A 27,285-nucleotide genomic window follows, 5' to 3' on the forward strand; every position below is an offset into this window, starting at 1 on the left:
AAGACAATTCATTTCCCTAAGTGAAATATTGGCTTTCGGGAAGGTCCAGACTTTCTTACAAGCCTGGGCTTGCTGTACATGTTACATAAGCTGCACCACCCTGGTTTCCATGGAAACCACCTTTATGAGGTAGCCAGTTGTTGGCAACCTCAGAACATGGAACAGACATTTGTCACAGCTTACTCTTGCGGGATCCCTTGTACCTTTCAGCTAGCATGAATAGTGTGGAGAGGAGATGGACCCATGGGGGGTGCAGAAAGAGGGAGGCCATGATTTCCCCATCCCCGCTGCTTGTCTGTTTGCTTTCTTCCTCCCCCCCACACCCACCATGCAGTGAAGAGACATGGACACAGGATGTCACTGTATCACAACTGCAGCATAAAGGATTATGGGGAATGGCAGAGGACTATGGGAGAGAGGTGAAAGGCCATTGAATCCCCCAGAAACAGGAGCCCAAACTCTTGCTGCGGGTTAGGTATCCTGGCAGATGCCATGGTTCGGGCTGAATGCTGCCGGGTGGAGCAGCCTGCCTGGTATGCTCAGCTCTTTCATCTGTCCTAAAGAGATAGATGACACCCTCACTTGCGCTCCCCCTCTTCAAGCTCCAGCTCCATAGGGTGTGTGTGTGGCACAGGAGAAGAGGCGGAGCGTCACGCTTAGACCCAGTAATGCCTGGCAGACACCCCGGCTGCACTCTGGACAGTTTCACCAGACAGCAGCAGAAGCAAGCAAGCAAGAGAGAGAGAGAGAGAGAGAGAGACTGGGCACTCCAGAGATCCTTCAGCACAGCAGGAAGTGGGTAAGTACCAGGTGGAGTCCGCGGTGCCAGGGTGGGGAACTAGGTCCTGGTGTCAGCTCTGTTACCTGGGCTGCAGACAGCAGAGTCCTGATGGAACAATCTGACAGGTGGCTTCCATTCAAATAACTATGGGTCTGCCTGCTACCCCAAGCGCCCAGTGCATTTGGACAGTTTGCAAAGGTGTTTCCGGGTACGGAATGCAGGAGAGCAGCCCAACTGTGTAAGCCAAAGCCAGAATAAAGGGCAAGAAATAATTATCTACACCGAGTAATCAGTAGAGAGTGTTAATTCTAAAAAGTGTCCCTGGTTTTTGTTTGGGCGATTGATGTGTGAGGAATTGCAGTGCAGTGTAGCAGAAATGTGCAGGAAGAGGCAGGTGTTAAGGGCTAGTGCAGTGTGGGATTCTAGCAAAGCGTCCATCGTTTGCCTGCTATTGTTCTATACTTCTTCCCCACCTCTTCCCAGTTATGTCTTGCACCGTGTATGTTCATGTTGCCACCTCATGTAAGTGGCTGTCAGTAGCAGGGCCGATGAAATGTGCAGAACACTGATGTCGCATTGCACATTATGTTATAGTACATGTCCCCGGTAAGGGAGAAGAAACAAATACAAATGGGCAGCTCAGTGTCCCTTGTGTCTAGTTCCACACTACATTTACTGGCCAAAGTTACTGGGAATTTGAGTAAAAACCTCTATAAATCCCAGAGGGGTTTTCTCTCTCACCCAATACTCACAATTAAGGTTTCTTTGCAGTTATCTGATCCATGATGCCCAGTAAGAATACGGTAATATACAGGTGTATGTACCAACAGGAGTGAATGCATCCCCCCCCCCCCGCGCTCTGTGGTCCCTCTCAATCTTTGTTTTTCAAAGGAAACACATACTTGCCTTCATATCCAGCAGTGATCAGTGGCAGACTTTGGGTTCTCACATTTCAGCGCCGCCCTGTTCAACGCTAAAGTTCAGTCCCACCGCCTCGCACGCTCCGTTCTACATCATTACTGCAGCGCCCCCTGTTGTGTGGTGCCCAGAGCGACCAAACCAGTCACGCTACCCTAAAACCGCCTCTGCGGGGATCACTTATTTATCCCTGTTTCAGGTAGGCTGCATTCCATTTTATTAAAAGTGTCTTGCAAGCTTCCTATTCACATTTTCCAGCACCTAAAAAACAGCTTCTAAAAAGTAAAAAGAATAGAAAAGAAGAAGAAGAAGCCCGAGGGGAGTGTGTGTGGCTTTGTGATGTCACAAGGGCCAGTTAATTAGCATGGAACACATCTGGTTTGCATTGGTAAACCAATATACAGTAGCAAATTTTCTCTTCAGCTCAGTCCTGCAGGGAAGATTTGTGTATCTAACCAAAACAGGGTCTGACTGCTCTAATCAGGTAAGTCTGTGCACAGGCAAGCTGTATGAATACATGTAGAGCTGTTTTATATGCTGTCAGACCATTGGACCTCTGTAGTCCAATATTATCTACTACAACTGGTAACATTTTATCAAATATAATTCCTTGCTCTACTTCCCAAGGCAAATATAATTCCTTGCCCTACTTCCCAAGATTTAACTGGAGATCCTGCACAGTGCACTGCAAGACAAAAAAATACTTTCAGTGAGCTCAGGCCCTCCAAAACAACAGAAGCAATTCAGAACTACTGCTATGCTTATGGTGATGCCTTTCCCCTGCTCGAACCACAACAGCTTATTGTCCACAGTAAGCAGATGGCCAGAGTCCTTCATTGTGAGCAGAAAGTACCAGGCTGCTGTCTACAACACATTCATGCTGCTACAGCTTGTAGCAGTGTAGAAAACTGATAGCTCCTATCCTGTGCATCAGTAAAAAGCACAAAAAATGTTACCAGACATGATGGTTGTATGAACTGGCCTGCACACAGTTTTAACTGCTATGGGGAGAACGTGTCCTTAAAAGCCTTCTGTAATTGTTCTCTGTGTTTAACTGAATCATTAAAGGGTCTCTGCACATTCCAACATATAGTTTTTTAATAAACAACACACAACTAAATTCCACACAAAAGATGAATTAGTCATCTTCTATATAAAATAAAAGGGACGCGGGTGGTGCTGTGGTCTAAACCACAGAGCCTAAGGCTTGCCAATCAGAAGGTTGGCGGTTCAAATCCCTGCGATGGGGGGACCTCCCGTTGCTCTGTCCCAGCTCCTGCCAACCTAGCAGTTCGAAAGCACATCAAAGTGCAAATAGATAAATAGGTACTGCTCCGTTGGGAAGGTAAATGGCGTTTCCGTGTGCTGCTCTGGTTTCGCCAGAAGAGGCTTAGTCATGCTGGCCACATGACCTGGAAAAACTGTCTATGGACAAACGTCGGCTCCCTCGGCCAGTAAAGCGAGATGAGCTGGACTTAACTGTCAGGGGTCCTTTACCTTTTATATATATAAAATAGAACAAATGTTTGCACTTCTATTCTTATTTTGCATTAACTTCCTCACCAACATGGTGAAAGAGGGAAGCTATGCAAGGCTCTGAAACCCTGGGAATCCTGCTCAGCTCTTACCCTTGTTTCTGAAATTTCACCAGCTATCTGCAAGCCTACGCAGAACATTAAGGACTAGACACTTACTAGTCCTTGCAGGTGGCAGCAGTGGGGCAGAGGACAAGGTGATGGTGGTGGGTGCATGCCATTTTCTGTTCTGCCTCAGATGGCAAAATGCTCTTCGCTCAGTGGCAACTTCACAAGCCCTGGCCTAAACTCGCACAGATAAACAGAATACCTTTGCCCTTTAGAAATTACAACAGGAAAGAGGGATACCTATTTACTAGTAATTTTCTTCCGTTGGGCATAAGCAGTGCTTTAAATAAAGAATGTAGTGAGCGTTTCACAAGGAGTTTGAGCTTGTAAAGGAGTTGTTTTCTAAAACCGATTGTTCTCACCTACCAAGCTTAGCTCCTGCTGAATAGTTGTTCCTTAACTGCTAATATTTTGTTAGAATCAAGGAGGAACTAATGAGAATGAAGGCAAGGCTGGGTGGCCACTTTGCATTGCAAAAAAGAGAGGAAATGCATCACCAAAGAAGGATTGCATAAAAGACACATCAGTTTCTATGTATTGAGGCAAGTTTAGAAAAGTTTCTATAATTTACACAAAATATATCTCCCTGTATGGAGCAAGGCTGTGGACAGGTGGCCTGTGCACTTGCTCGGTCTGCTCCCAGGCGCTGCTAACCGTTGATGGGCAGCTTCAATGCACTTGGTTTTCCTTCTTACAGTTCTTCATCTTTAAACCAAATGGCCATTCACACTGAAGAAGCACACCTTCATATAGAGAGCTGTCCTTCCAAGAAAGAACTGACCTCTGTAGAGTAGGTCATATGGCCATCCAAAGGCAAGGTTTGGAGGCCAGATTTCAAAACAGAAAGGGAAGCAATAAGCACAAACGTGAGAGGATTTGTCTACTTCAAAAATGGAAGAGTGGCCTTATCTGCTGAATCTATCTGACCTTTCATAGGGTCAGAGGCAGACTCTGTTCACTTGCGGGAGTAGAAAATTCACCATAGAACTCTCATGCCCTTTAAACCAGGAAGCAGAATTTCACAGAAATTGTGGCAAAGTGCCAAACAGACCAGTTGGGCCCACCTTTATTTGTAGTGGGGTGGCAACAAGGCTTATCCGTGGGCTGCACCTATAGGTAGAGCGAATGAAGGAGAGGAAGAGGGCACTTAATGAAAAGTTTGCCTCCTTTTCGACTAGTAAAAAATTGTCTCTTTTGCCCTGTGCAAACGAATGGTACCTGAGTGAAACAGGCCTCAGATTTGCTCGGTTACCGGGGCAACCGCCTCCCCTTCAACCCTGCTTTGCGTGCAAGGATTGTCCTGAGAGGCAGATTGGGTTCCTTGCGAGTGTCCAAGCCCACATGATCGATCACAGCCAAGTGGCATGCAGCAGCAGCCGCGAATGGGCGGGCCAAATATTTGTTGCTTTGCCTGTAACTGGAGAGTATTCTGTGAAGTCTTGGTTTGTGTCCCTGCCACTCATTTGGAAGAGCAACAGCACCGATGGGAGATGAGACTTCCTTCACTTAACTCTGTAGCAATAAAAACACAGTGAGATATTATTATTCTTAATAACAATACCTCACTGTACTTTTATTTACTATTGTTAATAATAATAATAATAATAATAATAATAATAATAATAATCCAGCCCTGTGTTTTTACTTTGGGCTTAAAATCAATTGAGGTGGGAAAGCCCAGAAACGATGAGTCTTTGTACCATGTTTTTATTTTATTTTTCACACAGTGATCTATTTGTGTAAAATTGCCCCTATGCGTGAGAGAAACCAGAAAGTTATTGCATCAGAGGGGTCATAAAATGGATGCGGTGCCTTTTCATTTGCTAGGGCTAATAAAAGCAAGACGCCCTACGAGCATGTACAAAATGCCTACTGCTCCCACCCCTGAATAACCAACACCAGACCCTACACTACTGATCTAGCTCATCCAGACTTCCAGGCACCCTTGAGCTCATTTATTTATTTATTTATTTATTTAAGCATCTTTCTCTCTTCCTTTCACATTTGCCTCTCTTTACTGGGCTTATCTCTAGGAGCAGGCTAGGCAGGAGAAGGGGAAAAGGAGAGGGTGGTTGGACCTTGCCATGCCCTTTCCCTCTGCCTTGAGAAGCTTGGAAATGGATCTCCAGTGGCTTTAAGAGCGTGTCAATCCCATTTAGGCCCAAATCCCCATGAACTTTCCTAGCCTGTAAGAGAGGACGCTTGGCATGGAATCAGAAGGCAGGCACTCTGGCAGCAGCTAAGCAAAGGGGGCTGCAGGCGACTGTGTCCATCTTCCGTGGGGCACCAGAAATGTAATTTAGAACATGACATAGACTCAGTCTGCTCACCCGCTAGAACTGGACCGCAAAAAGCGTGTGTAGAAAGAAGTCCCCATCAGAGAGATTTTCCATTCTGCCTTCCAGCATTCTAGAGTTCTACACAGTTCTGCAACCGGGACAACATTTTATAAGTGGAATTAGTTAGGGAGATTGATACACTTTAACTAATGCCTTGCTAAATTTGGAATACAGTGGTACCTCGGGCTACATACGCTTCAGGTTACATATGCTTCAGGTTACATACTCCACTAACCCAGAAATAACGCTTCAGGTTAAGAACTTTGCTTCAGGATAAGAACGGAAATCGTGCTCTGGCGGTGCAGCGGCAGCGGGAGGCCCCATCAGCTAAAGTGGTGCTTCAGGTTAAGAACAGTTTCCGGTTAAGAACGGACCTCCGGAACGAATTAAGTACGTAACCAGAGGTACCACTGTATGTGTGTGTGGAGTGGGAGAGGGGGAAGGGACTAGAATAAAAAATTGTGGCTCAAAGAATCCCAGGGATACTACAGAGGCAGTGCATCCAATCTGCTGTAGATTCACCTGTTTTAGCGTGTTCGGCCTAGCCCACTCATCATGCAGACTACGTAGATGGATACACCAAGCTGTTACAATACATCTACATGCAAGACTTCCCACAGTTGACATGTAAGGATTAAGAAGGCAAATAATATATGCCCTTTATAGAGTTGCATCTGCGCATATACAGAGTACCTTTGCTTGACTTCCATCATAGATGCTGCATTGGCTCAGCTGAGACAAGGAGGTCTAATACTTCTTTTTTTTGGCAGCCCCAGGTGGGGAGGAGCGGTGGATGTTTGGGGCAATCGGAATAGGTAGACCTTGGCTGTGTGGAAAAACCTGCCTGGTGAGGAAGAGCAAACTCGGGCTCCTGTTGTGCATCTATCTATCTGCCAGAGACGCGCCCTGAGTTTCTGTATTAAATTTATTTGATAAATAATTGTATTAAATCTATTAATTGTGTGCTTAATTTATATATAATATACCAGGTATATATATATAAACATATTATCTGTGTATATTAAATAATATAAACTATATTGCAAACACTTTAATTAACAATATGTACCGGTAAATTTAATTCAGTGTGTGGCCTGCAGGTTCTGTGCTGAAGTGCTCTTGCAACCCACTTCATCTGAGAGGTTGGACTGCCCTGAGCTAAGAGCAGCCGAAGCCTGCAAGGCTCTTAGTCTGAGTACAGAAGGCTAGCTAGTTTAGATGTACTCTGTGTGGCAATTCACAGAAACTAGAATCCATATCCAAACACTGCACTGTGGAAAACAATGGCAGCTGCTTCTTATGGGATGATCACATGCATTCCTATTTAGTGGATGTGTGTGACCACACACACATATGGTTTTATTTATCTGTGTGAAAACTATAAATCCTCTCTCTCTCTCTCTCTCTCTCTCTCACACACACACACACACAAACAAACAACAACAACAAAAACATTCTGACACAGAATGAATTATATTAGGAGGTGTTTATAAGTAGCTTGGATTGATATTATTCCCCCTGGTTCTATATGCTCCTGTCCTGGCAACTAGTCAGGAGGACGTTAAAAGTCTGGCTGTTTGGCAAGCCTAAAATTGCTTCCCGCTGTCCTAAATGAGCAAAGGCATGGAGCAAGAGGCACCTTTTAAGCTACCCATAAAGAAGAATGCATTGCAAGTTACCGTAATCCACGTTTACTATTTTCCTTCAAAACTGCTGGGGTTGGATTGCGTGGTTCTGCTGTGCATTCAAACAGATTGTGTGATATGCTGCCGGTCTCATAACTGCATAACTACCTCAGCATCATAATAATAACTCAGTCCAAATCCATTTAGCCCACATGCCTGCCACATCAATGTGGATGTGTGAATTAATTTACCTTCAGTTCGGGCTAGAGTAGGGACGCAGGTGGCGCTGTGGGTTAAACCACAGAGCCTAGGGGTTGCTGATCAGAAGGTCGGCAGTTCAAATCCCCGCGACGGGGTGAGCTCCCGTTGCTCAGTCCCAGCTCCTGCCCACCTAGCAGTTCGAAAGCACATCAAAGTTCAAGTAGATAAATAGTTACTGCTTCGGCGGGAAGGTAAACAGGGTTTCCGTGCGCTGCTCTGGTTCGCCAGAAGTGGCTTTGTCATGCTAGCCACATGACCCGGAAGCTGTACACCGGCTCTCTCGGTCATTAACGCGAGATGAGCACCGCAACCCCAGATTTGGACACGACTGTACCTAATGGTAAGGGGTCCCTTTACCTTTACCTTTAGGGCCAGAGTGCCTAGTCAAATAGATTAATCCATCAAAATGTTTTGACTGATGAAAAGGTGTCCTGAATTACTCAGGGAGTGGATTTTGCAAACTTTTTAAATAAAAAATGTAAGTATTTAAGTGCAGATGGTATCTTGAAAGAGGTGGCTCCTCCTGTGTGAAAGAGAAGAGGAAGGATGCCCTTTCAATATTAATTTTTTCTGAATGAATTGTAAGATTGACTGACACCACCTTCAACTGAAAAGACTTCTTTCTACTTTTCCTTCTGAGAGGTGTTTCCTTTCGAAAGGATTCAGCCTAGGAATATCATCTAAGTGGAGAGCTAAAGCATGCTTTAAAAAAACCCAACTGGACCCTGGGGACATGGGATGGAACTGGGAATTCACAACGTGCAACATTCAGATGTGTGTGTTGCAACAGGCTGGTTGGGGGGCAGGGTACTCAAATTTAGGATGAAATTACACAGTATGCAGGTTTCTGCTCCGTGGTTGCCCCAAGCTCATCTGGACCCATTCATACTTTTCATGGTGTATAAAGAGTGTCAGGCATGTGTGTTCTTCTGTTTCAAGGTCACTGAGAGGTTTCCAGGGTATCTGAACAGGGGAACTGCAGGGGAAGCAAAGAAAGACAAAGGCTCATCCTAGAGACCTTTTGTAGCTATAGGATGGCCCTGTTTATTGCCTTGGCCCAAGAGACACCAAATAGTGAGGAGAATGCGTCATCACCATATGTTGGGGGGAAAGAGGGGAGGTAAATGACTTCCTTCTCTCTTTCTGCAAATGGGACTTGAGATTGGTGGGTGGTGAGGGCACATCTGCATGGTAGGGAACCATTACCAAGCTTCTTGCAATCTGAAACAAACTCCTGGGACATTAAGTGCAGGAGAAAATAGTCCTTGGAAAAACGAGGAATTTTTGAGAACCTAGCAAAAAATAAAAATAAGTTTGGGCAATATGAGTGACCATACCTCCGTAGGAGTGCCATTAGATGCTCCCTCCCTCCCCACCAGGAAAGAAGGAGTGAGTGAAGATCTGCAACAGGAACAAATGGGGAATAAAGACCTACATCAGGATCTGCTGCTCCTGTGGATCCTACTGCCTGAGGGGGTCGCCACACCTTGCCTCATGGGTGGGCCGGCCCTGCTGCTTAGACCATCTGAAGAGATATTTGAGTAACAAAACATTTTTTTTTATTTGTACCTTGCTCTTCTGACTGGGGTGCCATAAAAAAACAAAACCAAATCACCTTGGTTAGGACTAATTTTGTTTGCTACATTTGGATTTCTTGTGCTGCTTGGTTGTTTTCAGTTACTTGTGACTTAGGAGAATTGAGATGTTATATATTCGCATATATGTAGAGAACTGACTTTCTGCTGTCTGGCTTTCTGCATATATGTAGAGAACTGGCTTTCCCCTGCCCAACACAATTCATTTCAAGCTGTACTTAGCAATTTATTCCTGTATTTCTTGCAGCTTGGTCATGGACCTGTCCTCAGGCATGGAGGCCCAGGCTCTCTTAGAAGACATGTTGGAAATCACGGCCCAGAGTTTGGTGCACATGGAGGTTGCTGAGCACTACCACATCATCAAGGAGTTGGGCAAGGGGAAATATGGGCAGGTGGTGCTGGTGACTCACAGGAAGAGAGGTAAGGGTGGATTGCTATTAAATATTCAGGAAAAGTCAGAAGCCCAATGCAACTTCGTTTATTCAACAGCTCATTCCCATATTAAAACAAGAACACACTCTGAAAGCCCCAACAAGAACTGCCAGTTGGCAGTTGACAGTTGACAGAGCTTGCCATTAGAACTTTCGTCCACCTACGATTCTACGATTGGTTAGAATCATAACATGTGTTAAACCCAATACATAACACTCCTCCCCCAACTTCCTAACAAAAGGAACAAACATAGTCATCAAAGTGTGCTGGCCTTTTCCGCTTCCACTGGGACCGTTGTGGTTCCTGTGCCCGAATGGGTGACCCAGGAGGTTCCTCCGGTACCTGCTGTCTAAGTGGGGAGGCCAGCTCTGAAGGGGTCATGGCCAATGGCACCATTGAGGACTCCGGCCTGAAGTCACCTTGCTGGGGTAACTCGGTCACCTGCAACCCATCTGGTTCCCACCCTGGCCTGGGCACAGATTCTCCCAAAGTACCCATTTCTCTGTCCTCTTGTTCCGCTTGAAGTTCCCTGTTCAGAGGTGTCCTGGTTCTGATCTGGTCAAGGTGTCTCTTCCAAACCAGACCCCCCTCCAACCCTACCTCGTAGGAGACCGGATCTGTACAGCGGGCAATGGTACCTGGGACCCAACCCTGTCCGGGCCCATTGTTCCGGACGTACAGTGTCCCCCGGGAAGAACCCTCTAGGAGCCCCCCGCACCACAGTCGATGGCTGTTGCTCAAGAGCCCGGTCGGGGTGCATACGATCAAGGAGGGTAGTGAGCCTCCTTCCCATAAGCAACTCCACTGGGCTCCGGCCGGTCACTGCGCTTGGGGTGGTGTGTTGGGCCAATAAGAACTCCGCTAACCAGAGAGTCCAGTCACCATGCACTATGCGCCTAAGTGCATCTTTGGTAGTACGGACCATGCGTTCAGCTTGGCCGTTAGTAGCTGGGTGAAAAGGAGCAGAACGAATGTGGCGGATTCCATTCTTTGTTACAAATTCTTTGAATTCCGCCGAAGTAAAAGCGGTCCCATTATCACTCACCAGAGTGTCTGGCAAGCCATGTGTTGCAAATAGCTTCCTAAGCGCGTTTACAGTTGCTCTCGTGGACACGGTTGAGGTCGGCACCACCTCTAGCCACTTGGACTGAGAGTCGACCACTATTAGGAAGTGTTGGCCCTGAAAAGGCCCCGTGAAGTCCACGTGCACCCGGGACCATGGGGACTGTGTGGACTCCCAGGACTGTACTGGAGCCTTGGGTGGATCTGGCCGGGAGACCTGGCAGGGCTCGCAACGTTTCACCCAACCCTCTATCTCCGCATCTATGCCTGGCCACCACACATAGCTACGGGCCAATGCCTTCATCCGGACAATTCCCGGGTGAGACACATGCAGCCCTTCTAAGACTTTTTTTCTTAACGGGGTGGGGACTATAACACGGCTACCCCATAACACACATCCTCGGTGAGTAGACAGCTCGTCTTTGCGGGCTGTGTAACATGAAAATTCTGGACCTGGCTTCCCGGGCCACCCCCTCCCCACCCAGTCCGAGACACGGGCCAATAGTCTGTCCTTCGTGGTTGCGGCGGCAATGTCCTTCACATGCAGGGGCTGGTCAGGTAAGTCTTCCAGCCGCAGGATCTGGTGGGCAGGAGCAGGGTCAGGGCTGCTCTCCGGCAGTGGCAAGCGGCTGAACGCGCCTGCGTGACCCATGGCTTTCCCAGGTCGGTGCTGTAGTGAGTATTGGTACCCGGCCAGGAAAATGGACCAGCACAATACTCATGGCGAATTCATCTGGGGTGTCCGGCGGTCGGGCGCAAAGAGTCCCAGGAGTGGCTTGTGGTCTGTAACGATTGTGAAAGGCCGACCATAAAGGAAGTCATGAAACTTTTTGACTCCTTTAACTATTGCCAAACCCTTCTTGTCGATCTGGGAGTAGTTGCGCTCTGCCGACGTGAGAGTTTGGGAGAAGTAAGCCACTGGAACTTCCCTCCCGTCCGGGAGCTGGTGGCCCAGTACTGCGCCCACTCCATAAGGGGAAGCATCGCAAGCCAACACCACCGGAAGCTTTTCATCGAAGTGTGCCAACACTGAGTTGGACACAAGCAAGTCTTTGACCCCTCAGAAAGCCTTGGCCTGTCGAGGGCCCCAGACCCATGGTGCTTTTTTGTCCAGGAGCCTGTGCAAAGGCTCAGCTACGGCTGCCTTGTGTGGCAGGAATGCATGGTAAAAATTAAGAAGTCCCAAGAAGGCTTGTAACTCTGCCTTGCTCTTTGGGTCTGGGGCATCGCAAATGACGCGCACTTTGTCCTCTGCTGGATGCAGGCCGTCCGCGTCAACCCGGAACCCCAGGAAATCCACACTGCTAACTCCCAAACAGGCACTTTTTCTGCTTTACTTTAAGTCCTGCTGCCTGGAAGCGTTGGAGCACTGTCCGTAATCTGGCAGTAAAGTTCTCTTTTGATGATGCGGCAATCAACACATCATCGAAAAACGGTGTGACTCCGGGGATGCCTTTAAAGAGATGGTCCATTAGGCTCTGAAATAACCCTGGGGCCACGCAAACTCCAAACTGTAGGCGTTTGACCCTGAAAGCACCCCTGTGAGTCACGATTGTCTGGGCGTCTGCGGTGGCCTCATCAATGGGCAGCTGCTGATAAGCTTGCGCTAAATCTAACTTCCCAAAAATCTTGGCCCCAGCCAGGGTCGCTAATACGTGGTTCACTACTGGAACCGGGTATGCGTGGTCCTGTAAGGCCCGGTTCAGGGTGCATTTGTAATCACCACAAATACGGACTGAGCCGTCCGGCTTAACCAGTATGACAATTGGGGTTTCCCAGGTTCCCGAATCTACCGGCTCTAAGACCCCTTGTGTGACTAAGCGATCAAGCGCCTCATCGATCCTGGGTTTCAGTGCAAATGGGACTCTACGGGCCTTGACCCGGATGGGTTGCACTGTGGGGTTCAGCCGTAGGGAAATCGGGGATCCGTTGTACAGGCCCAGGGTTCCATCAAAGACTGATGGAAACTCCTGGCAGATTGATTCGAATTCTGCCCCTGGGGAAATCTGATTAAGCCCTGAAATGCTTAAGCCTAATGGCCCGACCCATGCTAGGCCTAGAAGGCTAGTGAATGGGCCTTTAGTTATGATGAGGTTCAAATTCTTGGTGCACTTCTTAAACTGGACCTTGAAGGTGCCCATACCCTTTAGCTGTATTCTTTTCCTCTGGAAGTCCCGCAGCACTATGGGGGCCGGGCGGAGAGGAGGACCGCCGTCAGGACAAAGCTCTTTCAGAGTCTTAGCAGATATTATGGAGTAGGATGAGCCGGTATCCAACTCCATAGTACACGGGGATCCCTCTATCTTGAGTTGCACCCTAAGCTTATTGGGCCCCGGGGACGGAAGTTGCAGTACCCTGGCTGAAGAGGTGGACTGTAACTCCTCCTCTATGTAGGCCTCATGGACACGTTGCTTGGGTCGTGCTCCGGAGGTCTTGGAGTGGCAGACTCGACCAATGTGCCCAGTTTTCCCACAGCGGCGACATGTGGCATCCCGAAACCTGCATGTCCGCCGCTCGTGGTTTTCTCCGCAGCTGGCGCAGGTCCCTTGAGGTGCGTCAGATGATCGCTGGTTCGACAATGTGCTCGTAGCTTGGGAGCTGTGGTGTCGGTCGGATCTGTCCGAAGCTCGGTGGACATCCCCATTGTGGGAATCTACTGAAGATGACCGGTCTCGCTGTATGCGGTGAGTTCTCACTTCGGCATGTAGGCTGTAGGCCGCCTCATGGGCGTTATCCTTCTCAAAAGCTGTGGCCATATTTATTGCTTCCATCATTGTGATGTCATCTTTTGCCAGCAGCTTGCGGCGGAGACGGCTGTCTAGCACGCCAGTGATGAATCTTTCGAGAAGTCGTTCCTCGATGTCAGTGAATTGGCAATACATCGCAATTGCCCGGAGCGTGGTGATGTATTCACTCACTGACTCTTGTGCTTGTTGCACTCTGTGCGCCAAGTCGTAGCGGTGGTGGTTCTTAGTTGGCTAAGGCGCGAGGTGTCTTGTCATAGCCTGTGTCAGCTCATCGAAAGTGCAGGCCTCTGTGTCCCTGGGTGCCATCAGACCTTCCAGTAGAGTGATGGCGGAACTTCCCAGCACTGTCAATAGGACATCCACCTTGTCTGCCTCCCTCATGAAGCCTTGTAGTCGGACGTAGCTCCTTATTCGGCGGAGCCACTGTGGCCATTCTGCAGGATGGCTCATATCGAAGTCCGGTGGCGGCCGATTATGACTGGTGGCCATCCTCAGACCTGAAGTAGTCACTTGTGCGATTATGGGTGGTTGCGAAGAAGCGGCAGGCGCGGTCTCATTTCCGGGGTTTCTTGCTGAGTCCAGCGTGGTGTTGTTGTTGCAATTACTGTGAGGCGGCAGGCGGCTGTGCTGCGTTGCAGTCTCAGGCCTCTGGTATCTAGCGGGAGCTCATGAATCCCATCCTCGTCGCCAATATTAAATATTCAGGAAAAGTCAGAAGCCCAATGTAACTTCGTTTATTCAACAGCTCACTCCCATATTAAAACAAGAACACACTCTGAAAGCCCCAACAAGAACTGCCAGTTGGCAGTTGACAGTTGACAGAGCTTGCCATTAGAACTTTCGTCCACCTATGCTTCTATGATTGGTTAGAATCATAACATGTGTTAAACCCAATACAGTGGTACCCCGCTAGACGAATGCTTCGCTAGACGAAAAACTCGCTAGACGAAAGCATTCGTCTAGCGGGAGGCTGCCCCGCTAGACGAAAAAGTCTATGGGGCTGCCTCGCAAGACGAAAAAATTTCGTCTTTTTTTTTTCTTTTTCGTTTTTGCGGAGCGCGGCTCCCATTGCCGCTCCGCAAGACGAAAACCCCGCTAGACGAAAATTTTCGCGGGACGAATTATTTTCGTCTAGCGGGGCACCACTGTACATAACAATTGCCTTGTGAGCTCTGGCAACTTCACTCACCAACAGGCTGTTTACATTGAAAAGGCAACTAGGGATGAGAATGCTTCAGTGGCCAGGTGAATTGCCTTTTGCCACTGTTGCTGTTGGAGAAGGTTGGACCACTTGCCATAACCAATGGGTGTGATAACAATTTCAAATTACTATGCGTGATCTGTGGTTAGCCAATCATGCACAGCATTGGTCATGGACAAAAGTGGGCATTAAAAAAACCACAACCCACTCTATTCAGTCATTCATTTCATTCATTTATTAAACTTATGAATCACTTGTCACCTGAAGGTCCCCACCTGAAGGACCTCTACTGTGGGCATTTGGTGCGAAACAACTTATTGCCTGTGAAGGCATTTACCTTTTATCTCGTGACCGTAGAAAGAGTGCCTAAACAATTTCAAACAAACTCCACATATCAAGCAACATTCTTGACGCTGCCCCTAGTGGTTTCACTAAAGTCCATTTTAATGAAAATATCATTGTGAATGTAATCCTTACAACTTGTCTTGTGCTTAAAAGATTTATGGGCCTCAAAAAGCATGAATGGGACTGATTGTACCCAATTCTGAAATTCAGAATTAACACCATAATCCTACCCACGTTTATTCATTAAGAAAGTTATATTAAATCAAATGGGACTTACTCCCAGGTCAGGAATTTCATCTAAATGCAGGAATTTCATCTAAAGCATCCATGAAAGATGGTCATCCAACCTCTTCTTAATAACCTCCAATGAAGGAGAGTCCATTACCTTCTGAGGCAGTCTATTCCACTGTCAAGCAGCACTTACTGTCAGAAAGTTTCCCCTGATATTCTTCAAGAATTCTCAGAGATTATAGACAGAGGCTTTGAGATTACACCCACAAGCTCTTTTAGTACGCTTTAGTACGCTCATCAGGCTCTAGATAGATAGGATGAGCTGCTGCAAATCACTGCTTTCTAAATCCAAGTCTTGTTCGAGTGTTTGAAAGGGAAAGCTCTCACCGCCCCCTCATTTTGTTGCTACGGCAATTCCCCCTCTTCTAATCCAAGTTTAGCTATAATGGTTGAACTCAGTATCTTAATTATCTCACATGTATGAGTCCTATATGTTAAAGAGACTTCACTTTACTTGATTTGATTGTTAGATATAATCTCTCCTCCCACTATCCAACTCTCTCTCTCTCTCTCTCTCTCTATATATATATATATACACAATTGGGGTAACACTATGTTTCAGTTGTCTGTTGTGGAAATACATTTACTGTTATTGGAGTAGTATTATCTCCATGTCTCATCCACTTTTGTATCTTTCAACCTCCCTCAGGGACCCCTATGGCTCTCAAGTTGTTGCCTAAGGCGAGCACTAAACTGGAGAATTTCTTGTATGAATACTGTGTGGCCCTCTCACTCTCCACACACCCTGCCATCGTTGGAATGTTTGGCATCGCCATAGAGTCCAGCCAGCACTATGGTTTTCTCTATGAGGCAGCCCTGCATAAGGACCTCATCTCAATTATCAAGCCCAAGGTAAGGTGTATACACGCACATCCAATGCAAAGCTTAGCTCCCAACACCCCATGCCAGGGTCTCCTTGGGGAGGAAGGGCAGGATACAAATACAGTCATACCTTGGATCCAAGTGCCTTGGTATAATCAGACGTTTTTACTCCTGAACGTCACAAACCCAAAAGTGAGTGTTCTGGTTTGCAAATGTTCTTTGGAACCCGAACGTCCAAACGGGGCTTCCGTGGCTTCCAATTGGCTGCAGGAGCTTCTGAATGTTTTGGAAGTTGAACGGCCTTCTGGAACAGATTCTGTTTGACTTCCAATGTATGACTGTATAATGAAGGAATGAATAAATAATTGGCTTCAGCTAGGAATTCTACCAACATATACGTGGTTTTATTTCTGAAATCGTGAAATGGCTGTTAATTAAACAAATTACAGCAGGATTCTAAAACAAAAAATCCATAGATTAAACAAAAGCAGTGGGGCAAAGCCCTTTGAAGCTTGCATCTGAATGCGTCTTGAGATATTTTAACATGGGTTGATGCGGTCATGGTGGCATCACAGAGAGAAAGGAAATGTAATGTGTATTTTTAAATGCCTGTTGGGATTTTGTTGCTTTATTCAAGAGCAGAAAAGGGCTTGTGTTTCAATGGCAGAGCCTAAAAGCTTATGAGGAAGTGAGGAGACCCGACATGATAAAAACACGTGCCTTTCTCTTCTCTGACCAGGCTGGCATCCCTGAGCCAGCAGCCAAGCTCTGTGCCAAACAGCTGGTGAGTGCACTGGACTTCATCCACAGCCGGGGCCTTGTCTACCGAGATGTCAAGCCTGAGAACATCCTGCTTTTCGATCGCCATTGCCACTGCATCAAACTGACAGATTTCGGCCTGACGCGGCCCCAGGGCACTCTTCTGCGCCTGGTGGTTGGGATCATCCCTTACACCGCACCCGAGCTCAGCCGTGGCACTGGCGACTCCCCAGGCCTGCCCATCGATGCCAGCCTGGATGCCTGGGCCCTTGGAGTGCTGATCTTCTGCCTGCTCACCGGCTACTTCCCTTGGGAGAAGACGGTGCCTGAGGATTCCTTCTTTGATGACTTTGTGATATGGCAACAGTCCGGCCTAGACGAAGACTTGCCATATCACTGGCGCCCTCTGTCGCAAGATGCTGTCGCCATGTTGCGGAGCCTCCTGGCTCTGGAACCCACGAAGCGCGGTCCCATCCGCCGGGTACTCAGCTACCTTGACCGGCCATGGCGAGCAGAAGTGGCGGCTAAAGACCCCTAGCGCAATAAAGCAGAGCGGGGATCCGTTTTACGAGGCCAGGGAGAGAAAAGCACTAAGCAGCTTATCCGACTACAAAGATGCTTGCAGGAATTCAAACGTTACATGCTCTTGGCTGGGTTATTTCGCAACATTCCCCAAGGAACATAACACTGGACATTCAGATTTCAGAAGGAGACAAAGTGTGTATTCTGTATGCCATGTGTCTGATCTTCTGGCACTCTTAGTGGCTAAACATCCTTGTGCTAAGAACAGACTCATCTTATATCCCCAAAGGTAAACTCATTTTTCCACAGGCTGCAGAAGCTGATATTGCCCACCTTCTGCCCCTCTCCGTCACATCATTTGGAAAAGGCTTGGCATTCCTTGGATGCGAGGAGTGTTAAAGGCTTTTAAGGACATTTACAGTTTCAAACTTTCATAGTGCAACCATACATAAACCTTTATCATGTATACGTGGTATATTTAATTTCATTATCTGTATATTTTCCACGCTCTGAATTGAGAATCACTTTTCTCTGAGGGCTCATTCACACTTCTACTTATCCTGCGCATTGGAAAGCATGGGTCCTAGCGGTTTCCCGCTTGTCCCATGTTTTCTAGGCACAGCTCTGAGTGGTTTTGCACTCCTGCTTTCCTGAGGAAAAGCTGCTTTTCAGCACTAAATTGGAGCAAACGTCAATCCAGAGAAAACCTGATTGATGTTTGTTCCAATTCAGCAGTAAAGAGTGGGTTTCCCCCAGGGAACATGGCAGGGAAGCAGAAATGTGGATCAGCCCTGAGTGTACAGTGGTAAAAGTTATAGGCTGCCAGCCAGGTTCACATTTCACCTGAGTCCACTAGGTGTCCTTAAGAAAGCTTTTAGTGTCTACAATGTAGGAATCTAATACAGTACTACGGTATAGCCTTTCCTGATGGGCTGCTGTAGGGATTGTTGAAATACTAGGTTGGATCCAGACTAACTTAGTTGCACTCAGGCCCCATTGAAATCAATGTGAAAAATTAAGTCATGGTTTCACTTAAGTCTTGCTGATTTCAGTGATATGCATAACTTCTTTTAAAGAAAGAAAGAAAAGGCCTAAGAGCAAAAGGCAGTTGAATGCACCTTTCTCATTCTCAAGATACTGGTTCTACTGTTCCTCTCCCTACTTCTTTTAAAGATTCCTTACAACTTAGTGTTACAAAGTATTTTTTCCAGTAAACAGTCATAGTAAGCTATGCGGCCAGCACTTAAGGCAGTAGTGCCCTGTCTTGGTTCGTGCTCTACATTTCACACTGCAGTTAATACCTCATAAAAGAGGTACTAATTTTACCACAATGTCCCTTACTGCTGCAAATGACCTTTGGGGAAATGTTTCGCAATTCTCTTCCTCTTTCCGTTTACCACAGATAGCACTTTTAAAGTTTGAAAGCAGAAGGCATCCACAAATCGACCAGTTTCTCAGGTACCTCATTTCCATTGCCTCCACCACCGCCCACTGCCTGCCAACCTTATCCAACATTAAGTAGACACCTTCCCTGACTATTTTATAATCCCAGATATATGTGTTCCCCACTTTGTATAAAGAGATCTGGATCACCTACTGTAGTTAGTGATGTGGATTCCATTTGTGTGCACTTCTCTGTTTCTATATATATATATATATATATATATATATATATATATATATATGTGTGTGTGTGTGTGTGTGTGTGTAGAGAGAGGGAGAGAGAGAATTACACAACATATAGAGAAAGAAAGAGATGATGGAAAAATTTAAAATAAGACTATTGGGATGCAATCAAAAGGTGATGATCAGTGCTTTTTTCTATTAAAAAAAGGTGCCAGTACTCACCATGAAGTTGTTAAAGTAAGTGCCACACTTTTTAAACAACAAAAGAAGAGGTGTTGGTACTGTGTACCCTTGAGTACCACCTTTAAAAAAAAGCACTGGTGATGATGCCGATTATGTTCCAGCATTCAGCTATTTTCTCATCAATAATGCACATAGAATGCATTCCTAGAAATATCAGCAAATTTCTTTGTCCCATCAATTTCTGTGCTGCGGTGAAGTTCTGTTGTTCTAACGGAATAATCACCATATTGCAAATCTTCACTGATTACCGCCCCCCCCCACGGGTACATTTAAAATATTTTGTGCGCTCCTCAAATTATCTAATTTCTAGAGGGCAAACACATTTGTAAACACATTTATGGTGCAAACAGCAACAATAACCAAATGTATTTATTAAGACCAACTAAAAACCCGAAATAAAAAGAGTCTTGCAGGATCAGACCAAACACCTTTCTAGCCCAGCATCCCATTTCTCACAGTGGGCAACTGGATGCCAATGGTGATGGGTCCTTCACATTAGCAAAGCTGGTGATTAATTTTTGATGGGTGCTGGGAATTTAAGTGCCCATCTAAAATGCATATCCATTGTATTTATTTATACCTTATAAGGGACTCTGCAAGAAACAGTGCTAGAAACAGATTAGAATAATTGTTGGCTTTTATTAAAGTGTTTTAAGACCTCTTTCACCCCAGCATGCCTTTCTGCATCTGAGATCTTACTACTTCAGGCCCGCAAGGCTCATAGTCTGAGTACAGAAGGCTAGCTAGTTTAGATGTACTCTGTGTGGCAATTCACAGAAACTACAATCCATATCAGGCACTGTCTAACATAATCAAATCTGTATGATGTATGCCCCTGTATGCCCCCCCAACTATAACAACTATAGCATTGGGCTTTTCATATTGCCTAAAGAATATCTTCCCTCCTCTTGTTTTAAGTTATTTTGCTTAACATGTTTGCACAAGAAGAATTATGATGAACACAAAAGTTTGTACACTACTTTGTGACTTCTTAGCTAGTCCTAATAAAAGTATGATGATACTACTGCTGTTTGAGTTTTTTTCTAGTGGACTGACATGGCTGCCCACAAGTTAGTTTGTTATATAGATACCCCCGTTAGGGAGCCCTGATTGGTCAAGTAACCACAGGGAGTGTACAGGCAGGTAGATTTCCAGCTCACATCAAGTGTTTAGTATGAACATGCAGAAAAGTAAGTGATGGAACACAGAATCTGAGCCCCACCCACTTGTTAACTCAGCACTCAATGGGTACACACTCATTGGCCAATGGTTGATCAGTTTTAACCCAAAAGGGCTGTCTTACTCATATGTGACATTTCCAACATGGAGGCAGGAACTTTGGGATGAGACTTTGAATGGTGGAAGCTCAAAGTATGAGCTACCTTTAAATAGGTTGGCCCTATTGGGAGCTGGGCCAAAACCACTTTGAGCTGGATGTGACTCAGAATGTGGTTCACACTTGGCCTCTTCCTTCCCTACTTGTCACACCCCCCCCCCACACACAAATAGTACCATGAGGGGAGCAGTAGGGTAAGAGTTGGGGAAGGTCCTTTTAACACTGGAAGCATACCCTCCAACATTTCTCAAATGAAAATAGGAGGAGGTCACTTCCAACTCTACAATTCCATGATTAATAACAATAATGTTGTTATTTATACCCCACCCATCTGACTGGGTTGCCCCAGCCACTTCCAACATATATACAAACACAATAAAACATCAAACATTAAAAACTTCCCTAGACAGGGCTGCCTTCAGGTGTCTTCTAAAAGTTGTATAGTTACTTATCTCCTTGGCTTGAGGGTGTGTGTGGTTCACATAACTTTGTAGCCTTCAACATCTCTGCAGTGAAAATAGGAATGTCCTAAAGAAAAGTGGGGCATTATGGCATCAAACCAGAAACTGGGGCAGCTTCTGTAAATGTAGGACTGTCCCTGGAAAATAGAGGCACTTGGAGGGTCTGTGGAGATACCTCATTCTAAAGAAGACTTACCGGTATTCTTCCCCCCTTTGGGGAAGATGATGGATACTGAGTATTCAATTGGACTGCTTGAGCAAACTGAAAGCTTGAAAACCCCATCAAGGTTTATCAGGTATTTGACTTGAGGACTCAAAGGCAGAATTCAGGCATAGGTTGTGTACACATTACCATTTACCCTGGATGTAGTGCACTCCCACCACACATGACATTAGCCACAATCCACGTATATGCTGTAGTTTCTTTGATGCACTTTCCCTCAAAACAGCCTCAATCCAAAAGCAAAATTTAAGCCACAAAATTTAAGCCCCCCCCCATGTGACCAAAGTAACCTCCTGCTTCTATTAAAAACAACATTGACATGGTTTGAAATTAATGAGTTTGGGGCGATAGCTAGTTTGGCCCTCATCCAATTCCAAATAGGGCCAGCCTATTTGAAGGGGGGTGGGTGGGTTAATTGGGCATTATTAGCCAAAGGTCAAATTCACACCATACATTTAAAGCACTATGGCACCACTTTAAACAATCATGGCTTCCCCCGAAGAATCCTGGGAAGTGTAGTTTGTTAAGGGTACAGAGAGTTGTTAGGAGACCTCTGTTCCACTCCTAGAGCTATAATCCCCAGCGTTCCCTGGGAAGAGGAAGTGCTTGTTAAACCATTCTGGGAATTTCTAGATGATTGATGGCTTCATGAACTGAAACAACATGATACATACCGGTATATTCACAAGTTTTGGGAGTTGAGAACTGAAATTTTGTTTAAAAAATGATTTGGGGGGGAGGGTACTTAAAAAACACAACTGAATTAAAAGGTGATAAACTCTAAGGTAATAATGGCAAACTCGACAACTTATAACTCTCCCCTCTCACTACCTAAACACACTAAATTCATCAATATCCCAAAATGTAAGAAGATACTTTTTAAACAATAATCTTAAAAAAGTTGGATTATAAATGTGCAATTTTGCAATTGAAAATTTGAATTAGGGAAATTAGCATGTTAATTTCCTTCCTCTTCAACTTCACCAGCATGTAGAAACTCCTTGCTTAGAATTATTCCTTTCTTAAAGGGAAAGTCGAGGTTAAGGCACGCGCCTCCCTGCACAGGTGTTGCCCTGATCAGTAACACATCCATCAGCTCTGCCTTGTCTCTGTGTTCCTCGGGGAACGCTCAGCGCTGACAATTGAACTGCTGAAACCAACACGGTAAGACCTGCTGAAATCCATTCACCAAAGAAAGGGAGGGGGAAATGTTGGTGGTTTGGCAGTGAATGTCAGGGGTCTAGAAATTGATCTTTCCACACTTGTCATCCTGGCATAGTAGCAGCTGCTGTGGCTGCAAAGCAGAGCAAAGAGGTGTTTGTAAATATACCGATCTGTTCGCAGCCTTGCCGCCTGCAGGGTGGGAGGCCACTGGCCTTGTGCCTGGATCCGTGAAAGGGCAACACTTCGGCTAATGCAGTGGGGCGGATTCAGTTATGTCCTGAAAGAGGCATCGAGTGGCTGTTAAGGGGGAGGGAAGGGTCAGGAATCTGTGCCTCTTGAGGACAGAATAAAGAGATAACAAGGAGGGCAAAGCAGAAAGCAGGTGGGAACTCAAGCCTGGGTAAGAAGAGCTTTCTCTTTTTAATTTATTATTTCCACCTGTATGCCATTTTTCCTGCTCTGAGGTTCACCCCGACATTAAAAAAAGAAGCAAATGATTCTGACTGCGCAATCTCAGCATATTCCTTTAAGGGGAAGAAGTTGGAAACAGGAAGCGAGTACCCAAGGGAGGGTGAAGTTTGTTCATAGTTCCTTTTCTTCACTTCCTAGTTCCCTATTTCATTCTAGCTCCCATCTGCCTTTTTTAGTGCTGCCTTTTCAACTGCATAGTGGTTTTGAAAGGACAAATAAGTGGGTATCCCAGAGTGTTGGCCCTCCCCAAATCTTGCAACTAGTAGTTGTAGCATCAAGGGTGCATACCATGTGAAGGCAAGTCCTGTTTTGAGCATGCAAAAACGAGGTGCCTGATTTCTTCATTGGCCTGGTTCACACATAACCCCAAAACATGGTTTATTAAACCATGGCTTAGTGCCATGTATGAACCCATCTCAGCAGATTAACAAAGGTTTCTGAAAGGTTGCTCATTAACCAAGCTTTTTAGTTGGTTTATAAACCTTACCTAGTGTTGTAGCTAAGGCTGTGTACACATTAGTGGCTTGAAATGCAAGGTTGTCTGCTGTTTCAAGCCACGTATGATTCATTATATGCACACTGTTGAACACACCAGAAATTGGGTGGGGGTGTATTCACCTGAAGTGCTTTAACTGTTTGGTTTTGCTGTGTTTACAACCCCTGCAAACTCCAATGAAGCTGTCATCTGCATATGTGCAATGGTTACCTCAAATGTAAACACTACAGCTTATGTTTTCAAATCAGGCAGAAGCTGCTTTGAGGGAAAACACATTAAAAACAACAAATGGCAGCGTTTCTCAAGAAACGACAGGATACGCATGAATTGTGGCTAACATCATGCGTATGCAGCTTCAAACACCAGTGAAGCCCAAGTAAACAGTAATGTGATGCAGCCTTAGTGTTACATGTGAGCCCAGATCTCCTTGACCAAGGTGAAGGAGCTGTCACTACCTGAAAATTCAAACCACTCTTCTTATGTTGGCTAGTTTGTAAAAACTGTGAGGCCACATCAGGAGAGATGGGTGAGGTGCTAAACAGGCGTTTGGAGGCAGGGATGGAGTGGATGTGGAAGTGGAAGTCGAATCCTGAAAGACAGAAGTGTTACATGTTCCAGTTTCTTGAGACCAGGAGGTGTGAAGACAGCCTGTTCTGAGTGGGGTTGTGCACTCTGGAAGGAGCAGGTTCATAGTTTGGGAGTAGTCCTGGGGCCAACATTGTCACTTGAGGCCCAGGTGGCCTTGGTGCCTATTTCCATCTAAAGTTCGTTTGCCAACTATGCCATTTTTGGATGGGCATTACTTGGTCACAGTACACCATGCTCCAATAAGACAAAATTACTGCAATGCACTCTAGACGGAGCTGCCTTTCATGCTGCTGGTGTCTTCAGAGATGCTCTTTGTTTTGTAATGGATCCCATTTCGCTCCTTTTAAAGTGTGTGTAACTGAAAGCAGTGGCAGAGCAAGCTGATCGGGTACCTGGGGTGGCCCGGGGGTGGGGCGGGGCAAACCGGGGTAGGACACTCTGTGGGGCCTCCAAGTCTGCCTGCCTCCTCCCACTCAGCCATCCTACAGGTGGTGGGTGGACCGTTTGGGGCAGAGCGGAGCCTGTGGGAGCCCAAGCCACCGCACCACTCCCAGGACAGACGGGTGGCTCGGGCGCGCTGCAGGCTCCGAGCTGAGTGCCGCCTGGCATTTTGTCACCCCCCAGTGGTGACACCCGGGGTGGCCTGCCCCCACCACAGCCCCCTTCCTCTGCCACTGACTAAAAGGCAGAACAGGCTATGGCCGTGACTACATTTAAATGTAAATCTGACAATTTATACCCTGGGTGAATGGAATGGGTGATTAGCTGATAGGTGTGGAAAACCTGTTGACGACTCTTAACGGCTGCAATTAGTCTTGCAGGGAAGGCAAGGGGTGAGATGGCTAAAGATAGCTTTGTCGTGTATAATGAGATAAGAATCCAATGTCTTTGTTCAGACCAGGTCACCCCTTGCCTTCCCTGCAAGACTAATTGCAACTTACCCTGTGGGCTTCATGGCTGAGCGGGGATTTGAACCCTAGTCTCTCAGGTCCTAGTCCAACACTCTCACCACTACACCACACTGGCTCTCATCCGATTAAGAACAAAGCACTGCCAATGTGCCCAGAGTCCTTTGCCCCCTTAATCAGCCCAACAGGATGTTGCTGTATAGAAAGAACTCAACCCCAGGGGAAAGACTGCTTCTCTGGCATTGATGGACTAGCCGGGAGATGCGCTGGGAGCCAGAGTTTATTTGCATGTTCTCATTGCGCATAGTTAGCATTATTTCCATAAATGTAACAGATTCCAGGGGCCGCTGACAACTCCTGTTTCACTTAACCGAGACTACTAGTCTGCTGGGGTGATCAAGCCCCTCAGTCTCTTTTAGTCACAAACGCGCTTGAAGTCATGGGATTTTGTCAGGATTTCTAAGCCTTAGGGGGACTGCGAACAACCCATTTGATTTGTCAGTAAACCAAAATGCAAAATCGAATCCGACGGCTAGATGTTTACTCTTTGGCCTCTGAGTTTCGCAAACTAGCCTTTGTACATAAAGACCTGCTGGATCATGTCAAAGGTCAGTCCAACATTCACTTCCCACAATAGCTATGAGAAGCCTGCAAGCAGGACTTTACTGCAGTATCTTTTCCCCACTTGTGTTCCACAGCAACTGGTAGAATTGCTGATTTCCTGAACACCCACAGAACAGAAAATAAATAATCTAACAGTAGGGAACATTTTCAGTCTGGCATGCTTGAGTCTCACCTCTCCACACCCCAGCTAAAGCTTATGATATAAATTTGTTTGTTTTTAAGGCGCCACAAGTCTCTGTGTCGTTTTTACTACAAGAGGCTAACTTGGCTACACCTTTGGAAATTCATAAGGAAGATGAACCAGATAATTTTAATTAGATTTTTGTACCCTCCTCTGTATGGCACTCTCTCTCTCTCTCTTTTAAAATGATTGACTTGATTACTGGAGAGGGAGCATTTTGCATCTCCATCGGGGTACTAGGCTTTGCCCACCCCAACACTGTATCTACTTTAAAGTATGGTTACAAAAATTGGGTGCCACCCTCACTCTCTGTCGGATGGTAGCAAGATTCTAGGGGGGTTCCAGGCGCTCACCCAGGGTCTGTGCTCCTTTGGTGAATGGAAGACGTGGCAGAGACTGTTATTGCTTTAAGAAATATGTTTTATTCACACCTTCCGTCTGTGTGGAGGGAGTATAGATCTTACAGCATGGTCACTTCAAGAGGGGCAGTGCAGCAGTGCAGAACTGGAGTCAAAGGCAGGGGCACCAACTATAGGGGGCGATCACCCTCTGTGTTTCCCATCCTAGGTGGGGGCAGGATGCATAATGTGTCACTGGGCTCTCTTAATGAGGGGGGCAAGTTTGTGACCCTGGTCAAAGCCATCTCTCTCACACAGCTTGCAGCCAGCCAGCCAGCCCAAGATATGGATATGTGTTGTCTCCCCCCATCCCTTCTTCTTCCCAGCACACTTTGCTTTCCAGACTCTCTTTTCCTGTCCCCTCAAACACTCCCCCATCAGAATGGCAACCTTCTGCCTGCCCAGGCTCAAGATTCCTTTCAGGTGGGCCACCAACACCTTTTGTCATGTTAACACCTGTATCCCAGGTGAGGCCTTGGCTTGGAAATGAAGCCTTCCCTGTACCGGTAATTTTCCACTAGCCTGCAATCTTCCCTTCATTACTTCAAATAATAAAAAATCCAGTTGATTAATTTCTAGGGTTTAGCCACCCGCCACCCCCAAACTCACAGCACTGAGTCTTGGAGGCCAGAAAAAGTTGACGTCTTGAACTGGGGGTTAGCTTCTCCTGGAAGAAAACTCCCTCTGCAACGGGCACTCCAAAAATGATGGCATGTGCACTGCAGCACTGTGTGCAGAAGTGCTAGGAATGTTTGGTGGCAGCAGAAAAAGCTGCTGGGTTGAGTGCAAGTGGCCAGGGTGATAATTGTAGACAGCTGTAATGTGGATTGCTAGGGCAGCGTGATAATGGCTCAGGACTGACAACAGAGTCCTCAACAGTCTAGAAATCTACAGTCATAGTTTGTACACACATTTAACTCATGCACATCCAGCTTTACGTGCTTGGCCAAAAATTTAGAAATAAGATAGGGGATGGGGAGACTTTGGCAGTTCCACCCCCAGTGAACCCAGTATGCTTTGACTATCTGTGATTTTGGCTTTCGGCACGATCCCCGGAACATAACCCCCGTGTAAGTTGTGGGCTTACTGCATTTCGAATCAATGTATGAATCTTGGCTGCACCTCATATTCTCAGGTTTATTGACATCCAAGTTAATGTAGAGCCCCCTCCCCCGTTCCTTAAGCCAGCCCACATTTCATAGGATGCCAGAATTGGACACCCT

The 27,285-nt window shown here is 46.4% G+C and overlaps 1 protein-coding gene across 3 annotated transcripts; it reads left to right on the forward strand.

Moving 5' to 3' along the window:
- The first annotated feature begins 361 nt into the window (after positions 1–361).
- Positions 362–17,809, forward strand: SBK2 (SH3 domain binding kinase family member 2). Of its 3 annotated transcripts, none has more exons than XM_033170743.1 (4): positions 362–799; positions 9,410–9,582; positions 15,890–16,092; positions 16,802–17,809. In XM_033170743.1, exons 1-4 carry the CDS (start codon positions 570–572, stop codon positions 17,357–17,359), a joined length of 1,164 nt encoding a protein of 387 aa, XP_033026634.1. In that variant the 5' UTR covers positions 362–569; the 3' UTR covers positions 17,360–17,809. The 3 variants fall into 3 exon arrangements, with proteins under 3 accessions (XP_033026634.1, XP_033026635.1, XP_033026637.1); XM_033170744.1 differs by having other exon boundaries at positions 374–795; XM_033170746.1 differs by lacking the exon at positions 362–799 and adding an exon at positions 8,166–8,209.
- Positions 17,810–27,285: the final 9,476 nt, after the last annotated feature.

The sequence above is a fragment of the Lacerta agilis genome, chromosome 14, assembly GCF_009819535.1.
Source record: "Lacerta agilis isolate rLacAgi1 chromosome 14, rLacAgi1.pri, whole genome shotgun sequence".
Classification (NCBI taxonomy): Eukaryota; Metazoa; Chordata; class Lepidosauria; order Squamata; family Lacertidae; genus Lacerta; species Lacerta agilis.

What these genes read in the sequence shown, in the direction of transcription:
- SBK2 (XM_033170743.1), top strand. Translation starts at nt 570, where the DNA reads ATGACACCCTCACTTGCGCTCCCCCTCTTCAAGCTCCAGCTCCATAGG. An exon ending in TTCAGCACAGCAGGAAGTGG is followed by an intron (nt 800 to 9,409) that starts GTAAGTACCAGG and finishes TATTTCTTGCAG; the next exon opens with CTTGGTCATGGACCTGTCCT. An exon ending in GGTGACTCACAGGAAGAGAG is followed by an intron (nt 9,583 to 15,889) that starts GTAAGGGTGGAT and finishes AACCTCCCTCAG; the next exon opens with GGACCCCTATGGCTCTCAAG.